The 14,160-nt window shown below is 39.6% G+C and overlaps 1 protein-coding gene across 3 annotated transcripts in view; it reads right to left on the bottom strand.

The window, feature by feature from the left end:
• Positions 1-13,292, bottom strand: part of Hbs1l (HBS1 like translational GTPase) — a 77,670-nt gene extending 64,378 nt beyond the window's left edge. For all 3 annotated transcript variants that reach the window (XM_045158471.1, XM_045158472.1, XM_045158473.1), the window contains exons 1-4: positions 13,137-13,292; positions 10,046-10,111; positions 4,569-4,682; positions 1,578-1,772 (exon numbers count right to left, since the gene is read on the bottom strand). In XM_045158471.1, coding sequence (XP_045014406.1) covers positions 1,578-1,772; positions 4,569-4,682; positions 10,046-10,111; positions 13,137-13,179 — 418 coding nt within the window. In that variant the 5' untranslated portion in view covers positions 13,180-13,292. The remainder of the gene's footprint in view (positions 1-1,577; positions 1,773-4,568; positions 4,683-10,045; positions 10,112-13,136) is intronic.
• Between the last annotated feature and the right edge of the window lie 868 nt (positions 13,293-14,160).

Genomic DNA, 14,160 nt, shown 5'->3' with positions numbered 1-14,160 from the left:
ACCTTACAAGAGCCATTCATTTTCAAATAAGTAAGCAGACATTTGCAGAAGACAGTCACAGCAACCAAAAGGAAACATGAAATGAGGCATTAATTACTAACTGCTTCTTCTGATTATGACATAAAGCAATACTTGTTATTATTTAATAACATGTAAACATGATGAAAAACACTAATAAAGGGATATTAACTTCCTCTAACAACCTAAAGTTACCTTCATACTTTCACAGGTACATCTAGAGGTAAGCAATGTTCTAGTTTTCATGGATTACAAAGTGAAATTCTACCATACTTAAATTATAATCACCGGGCGTGGTGGTGCATGCCTTTAATCCCAGCACTGGGGAGGCAGAAGTAGGAGGATCATCAAGGCCACCCTGAGACTACTTAGTGAATTCCAGGTCAGCCTGAGCTAGAGTGAAACCCTACTTTGAAAAACCAAAAGAAAAATTATAGTCATGATTACCTCAAATTCAAAACTTCTTTAAAAATACTATAAAGAGCTAGGTTCCTGTTCATTATTATAACACATCAAATGCAAACAAAATCCCGCAATTTCTTCTAGGGATATGTTATGAATACAAAGGACATATTATTGACCTGTATCTATCAACTAAAAGCCCATTTCCTATAAATATACACAGTTATTTCATGGTAACAGATTGTGTCCAACTTTGTAAAAGTCTAGCCCACAGATTACAGAACCGAGCAATCCAGTTAACAAATGATTATGCTCTTAACAGAAATTATGCCAACTAATACAACTGTACCCCAGTTATTGTGACCAACAAATTTAAGTTAACTGCAAATCCAACAAATTTTAAAAATCGGCATATAGCGTTTAAATGTATGGCCTCATAGACATGGGGCTTGAATCTTTAGTCTCCAGTGGGCAGAGCCCTACTGGGGAAAAGGAATGTCACTGAGTGCAGCCTTAAGGTGTACGGAGAACTGGTGGAACTGGCTGTTCTGTGATGCTAGCTGTTGGTGGTGTTTCTCTCCTTGGATCTATGAAAGAAAACCAGCTTCTTCCAGCACTGGTGGTGCTCCCTGGAATCTGTAAGCCTAAAGTAAACCTCTTTTCTCCTGTAAACTGCTTTCGGTCAGGTGTTTGTTCAGCAATGTGAAACTGACTAAACCTCTACTCTTGCTTTTCTGAAACATTAATCAAGAGATGAAGCATTAGTATAATTTTGATACTAATATTTTATATTTAACTAAAGTAATATTTATAACTGAAGTAGAAATTTGAACATGAGATATCCAGTTATTAACTCAAAGGATTTTTTTTGAAAGTTTGCTAAGAAACTAACAAGAAAAAGTCCTTTATCTGATTTGATTTCCCATGTTGCTAGTTTTGCCAAAGAGTTAATAGGCAGTAACAAAAAGGGAACATGATACACAGCTTGAAATTTTATAATGAAGAAAACCAACTTATAGTACCCAAGCTAAATGCAGTGTGAAAAATCTTAACAGTTCAAGCAAATTAAATATTCCTTAGCACCTGAGCAAATTAGAATGGACAGCATCATCTCCATCAACCAAGTGCACAACCTCAGAGAAGAAGTAAAGGCATACCTTTCACTGTCTTCCCTGCAGGTGCTGCCCTTTCACTCTTGCCCTTCAAACTCTGCACGTTATCTTGTTCCAGAACCACCGACAAAGCCTTCTGCACGTCAAACTTATTCTTCAGGACGGCTTCAATCATGACTTCGTCTGACAGAGCATCTCCCAGCACCTCTCTCATGTGGTCAAGGCAGGAATGAAGACGAGCTAGAGCAGACAAGTGATTAAAGAGATATACAACATGCAGTCATGAATGAGCCCTGAGTCTTCAGAATTGATGAAAGTATTGAAAGCAATACTAAGATATGTAAGCCTCATTTTTTTCTGGCAAAAATTACTTATACGAGGGCTGGAGAGATGGCTTAGTAGTTAAGACGCTTGCCTGTGAAGCCAGATCCCACATGAGCCAGACGCACAAAGTGACACAAGTGCACAAGGCCATACATGTGCACAAGGGGGAAAATGGGCCTGGAGTTTGACTGCAGTGGCTGGAGGCCCTGGTATGACAATTCTCTCTCTCACTCTTGCTTTCACTCTTGATCTCTTGTAAAAAAACAAAAACAAAAAACAGGGGGGAACAGTCTGTTGAGCTTGCCCCCCCAAATAACTTATAATGATATTTTATCTGTCATATTCCCTTGTCAGAGAAACAATTTTGTTAGTTATGAAACCAATGTGATAAATATTCCTGAATGTTTGAAAAAACCATAAATTGTTTACAGTAGCACCTATTTTCAGTCCATCATGAGGATTAACGTTCCCAGAATAATATTGACAATTGCTTAAACACAGAGAGATGGAGTATACTGTCAAGACCATGTGAGAACAACAGAATCTATGCATAGCATGTGTAGAAAGACAGAGGACTGTGGAGGACTATTTCTAACTTGTGGGTGAACCCAGGTAATCACTAAGTATATTTCTTTTCCTTTTTAAAAAATAATTTTCACTTATTTGAGAAAAAGAGGCGGGGGGGAGGGAGGGAGAAAGAATGAGAACACATGAATGAATATGGACATGCCAGGGCCTCTAGCAACTGCAAAGAACTCCAGATGTATGCATGACCATGTACAGCTGACTCACATGCATAACTAGGGAATCAAACCCTAGGCCCTTAGACTTCACAGGCAAGCTCCTTAACTGCTAAGTCATCTCTCCATCCCCACTAAGTACTCATCTTACATTTTTTTAATTTCCATTTTAAGTTTTCTTTTAAGCTATCTTCATTTTTCCCAGCCAAATAAAATCAACTAAAGAGTGAGCAAAATAATCTAACAAAAATAAACAAGTCCAAAAAGTTAAGAAGTGAACATTAACATTCATTTTGAAAACTAAAAATGTGGGCTCAAGAGATGGCTCAGTGGTTAATGTGATTGCCTGAAAAGTCTAACGACTGGTTTCAATTCCCCAGTACCCACGTAAAGCGAGATGCACAGTGGTGCATACATATGGAGTTCGTCCACAGCAGCTGGGGGCCCTTGGTACAACCATTCTGTCTCTCTTCTAAGTATTTAAATCCTGGGCTGGGGAGACCGCTCAGTGGGCCGAGGCACTTGTTTGCAAAGCCTGCTGGCCCAGGTTTCATGGCCTAGCACCCACATACACAGGACACACAATAGTCCATGTGTCTGTGATCCCAGCATGCCTACAGCAATGGAAAACAGGAGAATCAGCAGCTCATTTGCAGTGGCAAGAGACCCCTGTCCCAGAGAAGGTGAAGCACAGACAACTAGAGGCTGTCTTCTGACCTCCACATGTTCTGTCATACAAGCATGTGTGTGCACATACATAAACACACACACATAAATAACTAAAAATTTTTAAAGAATTAAACTGGAATTGACTTCATTTTAATTTAGGAATCTAATTTTTTTATGACTACATTATGCATTACTATGAAAAGTCATTATTAGTAACACATTAATGTAGCAATCCATGAGACCCTAGGAGCTAAAACAGGACCTGGTACCTAGAAGCTAATGAATAGAAATGCAAACGCTCATTATATAGAGCACTTGACAATGTTCGTAACACTTATAAACAAAGACACACCTTCTGTAACCTGAGTGTGCACTGGAAACATTTGACAGAACGCATACTCTCACTGTCAGTATACAGCACTCGGCAATGTTCACAATGCTTATAGACAAAGATATACCTACTAAAACCCCTGAGTGTGTGCTAGAAACATTTCACAAAATGTAATTCCTGTTACACTTCACATGCTGAACAAGGAATATACTGGCAACATCTTCCATTTCTTTAAAACAGTTACTGGATGTTTAGCTGCATTATTAATTTATTAACAAAAAATAGTTCATCAAATATATGACCAATTCTGCTTTGCTTCAAGGAAAAATTTAAAAAGCTAATTGACAACACTAGAAAAATAGTACCTATTCAAACACAATAATTACTGAAATTGGAATGAAATACTCAGCAGAGGTAATCAAAACTTAATTACAGAAGCTCTTTTCTACAGATACATAGAGAAAGTGTATTGAAGGGATTAGAAATAGAGGATATCAAGTTAGGCTGACCTAACCCAGATTTTATTCGTGTCCCTATACTGTCCCAATCAGGACAGTAACCATCCTGGGCCCGATCTCATTACTGTGAAGACTAGATATGCTAACACACAAGCAAAACTTAGAATGGTACCTGAAGAGCATGTAGTAAAGGTGAGTCACAACTATTACTGCCTTCATATAGTTAGTTACATATGTCAGGATGGAAGATTAACTTTTCCAAATATAATCCCTTCCTGTCTACTGAAGCACACAACAGGAAAAGGACAAGACTTACTCCATCTGTCCTTTCACCCCACAAAGCTGACTATAACATTTGCTTTAAAGATACAACTAAGTACTACTGAGTTTACAAAACTGCTTTTCTACAATCACAACGAAGTTAACAAATCCTGATAAATCTGATTGATCCTTTCAGCCAGGAAATAAAGACAGGCTTTTATTTTATTTTATTTTATTTTAATTTTTGCCGTACCTTGATCAATTTCACTTAGCTGATGATTCAAGAGAGAATTGGGAGAATCTTTCAGCTCTTCATAATCATATTCTTCTACAGGTCTGTCTCGTCGAGAGTAAATAAACTGAGCAGCTAGAATATAAAATGAAGAATGCTATAATGTAGTCATTTCCCATTAACTGGTTTGTTTGGCTTTTTTTTTTTTTTTGTCTTTTTTGTTTGTTTTGTTTTTCTAGGTAGGGTCTCTAGCCCAGGCTGACCTGGAATTCACTATGTCTCAGGGTGGCCTTGAACTCATGGCAATCCTCCTACCTCTGCCTCCCGAGTACTGGGATTAAAGGCATACACCACTATGCCTGGCTTGTTCCTTGTCTTTAAAAAAAAATTTTTTTTAACTTATTTGCAAAGAGAGATAAGGGGGAGACAGGAGAAAGAGACTGGGCATGCCAGGGCCACCTGCCACTGCCACTGCCACCAAACTCCACATGCCTGTGCCATTTTGCTTTACTGTACTGTACTGAGGAATCCAACCCAGGCACCCAGCTTTGAAAGCAAGCCCCTTAAGCACTGAACAATCCCTAAAGCCAGTTTCTCTTTTCTTTTTTCTTTTTTTTTTTTAACAGAACTAAAGCTAGTAGTGGGAGTATAATTCAGTGGTAGAGCACTTGCCCTAGTATGTATGAGGCCCTGAATTAAATCCTCAGCACTGGCCCCACCAGAAAAAAAAAAAAAAAAAAAGTTAAGGTAAAAATGAGAACTTCTGATCCACCACTTAACAGCCAACCACCTTCAACCTGTAGCAATGAATGTAAACAGAACCATGTCATGACAAAACAGATACACCAGTCCTGCTCAAATGTCCTTTAACTATTTATTAATCTCTTATGTTTATTCTTCCTTTTTTCCAAGGACATTCTGCCACTCCACTGGTCTATTTTCTCTCTGGTTTCAAAATCCACTCTTTCTAATGTTTTATCCTCACTTACTATTGTATTCCCTTAAATTTTCTTCTTTGGTACATGTTTTTTTTGTTTGTTTTTTTGTTTTGTTTTTTTTTTGGTGATACAGTCTCAGGAATCTAAGGTTGACTTCTGATCCTCCTACCTCTATCTCCTAAGAACTGGGATTATGGGCTAACACCACAACCCTGGCTCACATGGTACAGGAGATAGAATCTGAACATGAACTATAACCCACACCTGATACAGATATTTTAAAGCAAATAAGCCTACTTATTTGCTTAAGTAAACACTTGGAAGGCTAGAGAGATGGCTTAGCAGTTAAGGCACTTGCCTAAAAAGCCTAAGGACCCAGGTTCCATTCTCCAGGTCCCACATAAGCTAGATGCACAAGGTAGAACATACATCTGGAGTTCGTTTGCAGTGGCTAGCGGCCCTGGCCCATCCATTCTCTTTCCCTGTCTCAAATAAATGTAATAAATAAATAAACACTCAGATATATCTGCATAATTAATTAAAAACTGGTTTTACTTTCACTCCCTAAGAAACAGTAACTTTTCCAGAATCTAAAAGTTTACCAAAAATACAGGCCTTAAGATTTTGAACTGTTCTCTCTCTCTCTAAAATAAAATTAAAAAAATTTTGAAGTCGTATCATGGACACTATATAAAGTGACATACATCTAACTTCACTAACTAGTCTGCAGTACTCTGAAATATTGGCCATGTACTCATTCAAAGTACAATTGGGTATCACAAGTAAAAGGAAGAAAGAGTGGTGGCACACGCCTTTAATCCCAGTACCTGGAAGGCAGAGATAGGAGGATTGCCATGAGTTCAAGACCAACCTGAGACTACATAGTAAATTCCAGGTCAGCCTGGGCTAGAGCAAACCCTACCTTGAAAAAGAAAAACACCGCCCCCAAAAAAAGGAAGACCAACAGACTGTTAAAATTCCAATATACGCCCAAGAGACATAAAATACAAGTGCACAAAGGAGAAAAATGATCATAAAGCCCAAAGTATGGATAACCAACTGGATGATCATTGAAGACTGTTCAACTGAAGCCAATGTCAGGAAGGAAAGAAACATAAATACAGTATTTGAAAGCTTTAAGTAAGACCACATTAAATCTGCTGTACACATTTGATTTTATTTTTTAATTTTTATTAACATTTTCCATGATTATAAAATATACCCCATGGTAATTCCCTCCCTCCCCACCCCCACACTTTCCCATTTGAAATTCCATTCTCCACACATTTGATTTTTGTACATTTTCAGTAAGGTATTACTGATGAAAAAGGAAATACCTCCTAAATATAGATAATACACAGAATACAAAGCTATGCACTGTGTTTAATATTTACACATCAGAAGGCCACAGGCCAACGGCCATATAGATTAGCAGAAAAGATAAAGAAGAAAACTATTAAAAAGCTGTGAAAACACAGGATTTCATCACTGAAGACTAGAGTGGCTCTAACTAGATCATTCTCGTTCCCAAATTCCAAGTCCCAATCCCACCACATGCCAGAGATATTTCTGGACCCCTCAAGCGAGGCTTATGCTCTCCACCCATTACTGGAGCAGTTATTCCACATTGATTCACAAGTTTACCAGGATAGGATTTGTCTCACACATACAACGATGCTCAACAAAGTTCTGAAGTAAGGAGTACATCCAGTCACATGAGTCGAAACACAACACATACCACTCAAGCTACTTGATACATAGCTTGCTTGCTACCACCACTCTGATATCCAACAATAAAAATCAAAATGTATCTTTTTAAAGGAAATCAAAAGCTGCTCTTAAAAAAAAATCATCTTTCCATCAAAAAAAAAGGATGCTTACAAGTCAAAATATATAAACATTAATAAATTTTGGAAATTTTATTAATTTGCAAAGTAATACAATTATCAGAATTAATTAGGCCTTGAGTATATTTATCTCTTTAATTTTGAAACTCATTTAGAAATAGAAAATATCTTAGAAGAAAAGGAACAAGAGCAGGAGGGATGGCTTAGCAGTTAAGGCACTTGCCAGCAAGGCCAAAGAACCCAGGTTTGATTTCTCAGTACCCAAATAAAGCTGATGTACTAGATGGCACATGCAGTTCATCTGCAGTGACTACAGGCCCTGGGGCACCCATTCATTCTCTCTCTTTCTCTCTCTCTCTGTCTCACTACATCAAAAAATTAAATTAAATATTTTTTAAAAATATATAAAGGCATATTTTCACTTCCTGAACTTTTCAAGCTTGTTCATTTATCACCAAGTTGAAAAACTCTCTTACAAAAAGTGTTCAGCACCACCAATGACCCCACTGATGCAGGGATATGGACCCATTACAGCAACTGCTACTGCTACTGCCATAGTAAGATGCATCTTCAAGGACAGAGATTATTCTAAAATATATTAATTTAAAAAAATTTTTTAATATATTTTTTAATTATTTGTGATACAGAAAGAGGCAGAAAGAGACAGAGGAGAAGAGAATGGATGAGGGCCTCCCGCCACTGCAAATGAACTCCAGATGCATGTGCCACCTTGTGCATCTTCTGGTTTATGTGGACTTGGGGAATCAAACCTGGGTCCTTTGGCTCTGCAGGCAAGTGCCTTAACCACTAAGCCATCTCTCCAGCCTCTTCATTTGTTTATTTATTTTTGATTGGAAACTGCTAGATTTAATCCCAGTACTCAAGAGGCAAAGGCAGGAGGATTGCCATGAGTTTGAGGCCAGCCTGAGGCTACATAGTAAATTCCAGATCAGCCTAGGCCAGAGCAAGATCCTACCTCAAAAAAATGAAAGAAAGAAAGAAAAAGAAGAAGACATTATTAGAAAATATACCACTGAAGAGGAACCTCAGCGATGGACATGATGGCACAAGCTTCTAATTCTAGCATTCAGAAAACTGAAGCAGGAAGCCTGCAATGGTTAAGGCAAGCCTATGCCACAAGGTAAATGTCAAGGAAGCACACTAAAAACCTGGACTCTCTCTCGTAAAAGAGGAAACTAAGTTCCTAGCCTTATATTATTATTTTGTTTTTGGCTTCTTTTTAATAATAACCCTGCTGTTACTGCTGTTTCTTACTGCAAGGTGCTAGGTAACAAATTCAAAGCCTCATGCATACTGCATGCCCACTATGCTACGTCCTCAGCACTGCAATTTTTTTTAATCCCAATTTACAAATGTTTGCTAAAAGTAACAGTTTACCAAATAATTAACAAAGTCATGCTTTGATAACTTCAGTTGACTTCCTGATGTGAAACTTCTACGGTCAGGGTATCCAGAATACAACATGTGACAGCTGCACACCAAGCTATGAGAGACATGCGGACACATTCTGATCCAGTCCGCAAGAAAACAAGACAATAAATGTAAATATCTGAACAATCACTTTATGCAGTATAACTTTAGTACTATTAGCTCATCATTTAGGTTTAAATGTTATCTATCTAGAGAAGCCTACACCAATGACTGGGGATCTGAGCTCCACCCACAGTACCTACCTGAGAAACATAAAAATGCTGAACATGGTGGTATACACTTGTATAATCCCAGCACTAGAGAGGTGGAGACAGGCAAATCCCTGGGACTCACTGGCCAGCTGTTCTAGCCTAACTGATGAGCTCCAACCCACATGAGGCCTATCTAAAAAGAGGTAGACGGAACACCTAGAGAACAGCATCCAACAGTGTCCTCTGGCTGGCATCCACACATATGCACATACACATGCAACAACACTCATTCAAACCCACACTACACACATACATCTCCAAATAATAACAACAAAAATGTAATGGCTGGGGAGACTGATCAATGGTTAAAGGCACGTGCTTACAAAGCTTGGGTTTGATTCCTCAGTATCTATAACATTAAAAAATGACGTATGCATCTGGAATTCATTTGCAGTGGCAGGAGACCCTGGTGCACCCAACTCTCTCATTCTCCTCTCTCTCAAATAATAACAAATAGGTATTTTTTTAAAAAGTTATTATAGCTGAACTTGGTGGCACCCATCCATAAAGAAACAGAAAACAGGGATGGAGAGATGCCTTAGTAGTTAAGGCATTTGCCTGCAAAGCCAAAGGACCCAGGTTCGATTCCCCAGGACCCACATAAACCAGATAGATGTACAAGGGGCACATGCATCTGCAGTTCATTTGCAGTGGCTACAGGCCCTGGTATGCCCATTCTCTGTTTGTCTTCTCCCCGCCCTCTCTCTCCTTGCAAATAAATAAATAAAAATAAAACAGACAGAAAACAGGAGACCAAAGCAAGATCACCGTGAGTTCTAGGCCAGCCTGGACAATGTAAGTTTTTTAGTGTGTTTTCTCTTCAAACAAAAAAACTTACAACACTTTAACATATATTATACATGACATAATGACATGGATCTATATCATATACATCACATAAACATTACATGTTATAGGCTTACAGAACACTCTGATCCAGAATGACAATTCTACTTACTTGACGTTTTGGAACATCCAAGTCAAGAAATAAAATGATTTTCTAAACTTACCTGTTGATGGTGAAATACAATAGTCATCCTCTACAGACTGGCCATAGAGATCATCATCTTCAAAATCTAAAAACAAACATATAGAAATTCATATACAAGTTCTCTTCAAATTCACAAGGAAATATCTGAATTCTTTTCAAAATAAGGTAGTTTGTCAAAATTCAAAGAACCTGGAATGACTTTTTCACAAAGAGTTTTACCCACAGAGAATTCACTGGTGGGTGGGTGACTGGGGTGTGTGTGTGTGTGTGTGTGTGTGTGTGTGTATAGATCGATCAGACATACACAGTTCTTTTGTTTTTAAGCGAATTGAGTTATATATCTCTTCCCAAGTTTACTTCATGTAGTACTTACTTTCATGTAAGTACTACATGAAGTAAACTTGGGAAGAGATATACAGACAATATACCTGAATAGCCTTTCCACTGCTGACCAAATCTGAAATGCCATGCATCCAATGTATCTATCAATATGAAAGTAGCTCATATGGAGCCAGATAACCCCTGCATGAGCCAGTTACCTATCGATCCTTCCCCCTCTCTCCTTGTTTCTTTTGTAGGGATTTAACTGGCCTGGAATATGCTCTTTGTCCAAATTTTCCTAAAGCTGTTTCTCCTAGGTAAGGTTCCAGCTTAAATGCCACGTCTTTCCAGAAGATTCCTTGAATCTTTTAGCTAATGCAGCAAGCCTCTACTACTTCCACCTGAGTCGTCCCCTAGTCCTCATCTTTGAAGCACCAGACCTGTTTCACGTCATGAGAGTATCAGCATCGTCAAAGCAGAACTAGCATCCATGTGGCACTACATTAGTCATATGCTGTATTGTAAGTTAGTGAATCAAGAAACAAAAACATTTACATAACTATATCCCTTCAATGATTCAACAAATGTTAACACTATGCCGCACTTGACATAGAAAAAAAAATGAGCATAATCCCCTCTCTTTCTACACCAAAAAACCAGATAAGGATAAAACCATAAGCAATTTGGGAACACACATATGAGCAAAACTAGATTTAACAGTACAGAGGCCAGGAAAAGACAGCTAGGAATTTAGTATGAAAACCAACTGCAAAGGATAGAGCTAGCCAGCCACCTAGGATATTCATGCAGCAGGAACAGAATGCTTAAAAGTCTGAGACCAAATGCTGTGACAAGGAAAAATTTCATGAATGCTACTAGGTAACAATATTTAACAATCAACAAATTACTACATGGCAATCGCAAATCAATAAATAACAATTGGCAAACAAAAAAGTCATTCACCACAAAAACATATACTTACCTATTAAGACAAGAATCGTTTTTACTAGGTCAGCTGATTAATACAATTGATCCTAAAGTGTTACAGTATTAAAAACAACAAAGAAAATTCTTGCTTGCAATCTTTGTGAAGTAGTTCATTTCTTCAGTAAAATGTTGGGGTTCTTACTACATTAAGCTCATTAAGTCAGCTTCTGGACTAGACAAGTTAAAAGGAGGACTATTCATAGGAGTAGTGGAAGCGGTCATGCAGAGTATTCCTAACCTACAAACAAAGGAACTTAAACAGAGAAACCAGTAGGTTGTAGACCACAGACTCTACTGAAGTGTGATTACTTCTAAGAATTTTTAAATTATTATTCCAGGACTCCAAAGCACAGCTTAACTGGAAAGAAAAACAAGTGCACACTGAAGATGAGTTAACTTATAAAACAAAAGGATTAATCTCCACAGACAGGAACAGCTTGGTTATAATGTCACTAATTGTTACCAAAAAGCCGATAACCTGACCTCAGGTGCCCAAGACGAAAAGGAACGACTCCCAGAAGACAAGCAGCTCTCCTTCCAGAAGCCTTCAGGTACATATCCATTCCACTGTTTAAGATCCTCCCTCTCTTCCACAGCTCTGTAGCACTCTCATCCCTTTCTGTAGCATCACTCATGCTTCAACCACCTGTTATTTTATGGTTTTTTTTTCCTTTAAACATCCTCAATTCCACAACCTTAAAAGTACCCAATTATCATTGGTTCAGGAAACAACTTATTGCTAAAGAAATCAGTAATAATAAAGTCTATTGCTGTTCTTTATTTCTTGTCTCTTGGTCGTCCATTCAGCCACTAAATACTTATTTAGAAGGACTTCAAAAATTAACACAGATTGGATCAAAGTCTCCAAACGGAGCTCAAGATGCTTGCTGTCCTGCCCTATCAGATTACACTGAAGTTCTGAAACAATACTGGAGATGCCAAGAATAACCACCAACATACTAAATCCTACGTGCTCTGCCATTTTCCAAAGCAATACGCCATTACTCCTTTCATATTAGTTCACAGTTGTTTTGAGTTTGCATGAAACTTAGGATGCGATCACTATCCACTCACCATATGGTGTGCTCCTCCTAATACTTTCAACTCCTAGAGAACATTTTTTTTTTTTTTACAAACCAGCCCTATTCTTTGGCTTTTCCTCTAGTGCTTTCTGTTTTCGTTTCAAAAATACATTTGGATCAAGCATTATTATCAGCCAAGAACCGAGATTCTCTGCCTCAAGAACAGCTGGCGGGCTCATCTCTTGCGTCTTTGAAAATAGGTATCTTTCCAACTCTTTCTTTTGTTCCTAATTTTGAAATTCGTCGGGGGGGGGGGGAGGAATCGACTCAAGCTAGGTTCTGCACCCTTAAAACGGATGAGCATACGCAAAAGTCGCCCTGTGTGGATCTGACACAGGGCTGAACGTGAACACTACCATCTGCTGACAAGTAAACAGTCTCGTGGGCACTCGTGAAGGGGGGAGGGGGCTGGGAGACAGGTTAGACGCCAGCACGTGAATGCCTGGAGGGGAGGAAACAGTGGGAGGAGCACCGCGCCCCAGTACCTATAACGAAAGGGTCCCAACCTCGAGCAGGGTACCCCTCTCACGGGATGCTAAGGGCCATCTCCGCTCCCTAAAGAAGCTCAGTGCCAGCAGGCAGTAAACACGTAAATAGTAAAAACAAGGCACTCCTGGCGGGCGCGCGCCCATGACGAGCTCCAGTGGAAGGGGATGCCAACCGGCGAGGATCCCAGCTGGCACGGCCGCGAGGACGCAGCGCCGTGGCGCGGCCACCTACCTTCATCGTAGTTGTAACCTCGGACATTGCGGTGTCGGGCCATGGCCGCAGGGTTCGGCCTTCGCCCTGACCCCGTCCCCAACACTCGGCTCACACACGGATACGGCGCCAAGCGCGGCCCGTAGACCACTCACACGCCATCTTGGCTTCCGGCAGCCCTCGGCGCTGCGCGTAGGTCCCGCGCATGCGCGACGTCGTAATGCGTACTACTCGGCTACGGCAAGCGATTGGGGTCACTGTTGCCGGCTGCACGCATGCGCACTCTCGCGCCGGGCCTGGCACTGGGAAGGCCTGGCCGCGCGCACACGCGGGTCGACTGACGTGGAGTTCCAAGCCCGGAAGTTCCGCCACGTACAAGGTCTAGGTTCGGAGTAAATAAATATTACAAGAGGGGAATCTTTGACCTGCATCCAGCATTCCGCACTGTTTTGCAGATTCCGTCTCTGATCGTCGGACATGCTGTCCCTTTGCTCAACAAGAGTGGGGACTTGTTTTAGTCTTTCTTGTTTCGGCCACATTAGGCTCACAACAGGCAGTCAACAAAAGTGCACAAATGTTGTGTAATAAGTAGAAAAAACATAGTATAATAATTTTGAGGAGAAGAACGCTTTGAATATGTTAGGATCAAAGTTAGAATTGAGCTACAAGAGTTCGCCATGCTTTGCGGTAATGCCCAGCTTCTGGTATGGTCTCCATCCAGCATTAATAAACTGGTCATTAACTATCTGCGCTTTGCTCCGTAAACCATCCTCATGGACACCATACAGAAGTACTCATTAGAGGGTCATTGCATAGGTAAACATGTGTAGCTTGCCTGTTAATACAGCTTTTTAACATAGCACTGCCCTGAGGTGGTACTGGTGGATGTTATGGATACATAAATCTACAGCCTATTATTAAATGCCTTCATTTCTTAAAACATAAAGCTTAATAATGTTATGTACAGAACGCCAACCTCATTATCACACTGAACAAACCACTTTGTTGTAGCTTGTTTTCTGAATGATGGTACTGTGAAGTATCA

This window comes from Jaculus jaculus, chromosome 9 (assembly GCF_020740685.1).
Source record: "Jaculus jaculus isolate mJacJac1 chromosome 9, mJacJac1.mat.Y.cur, whole genome shotgun sequence".
In the NCBI taxonomy this organism is placed as follows: Eukaryota; Metazoa; Chordata; class Mammalia; order Rodentia; family Dipodidae; genus Jaculus; species Jaculus jaculus.
The sequence above is the reverse complement of the archived record's forward strand: the minus strand, read 5'-3'. Positions and strand labels throughout refer to the sequence as shown.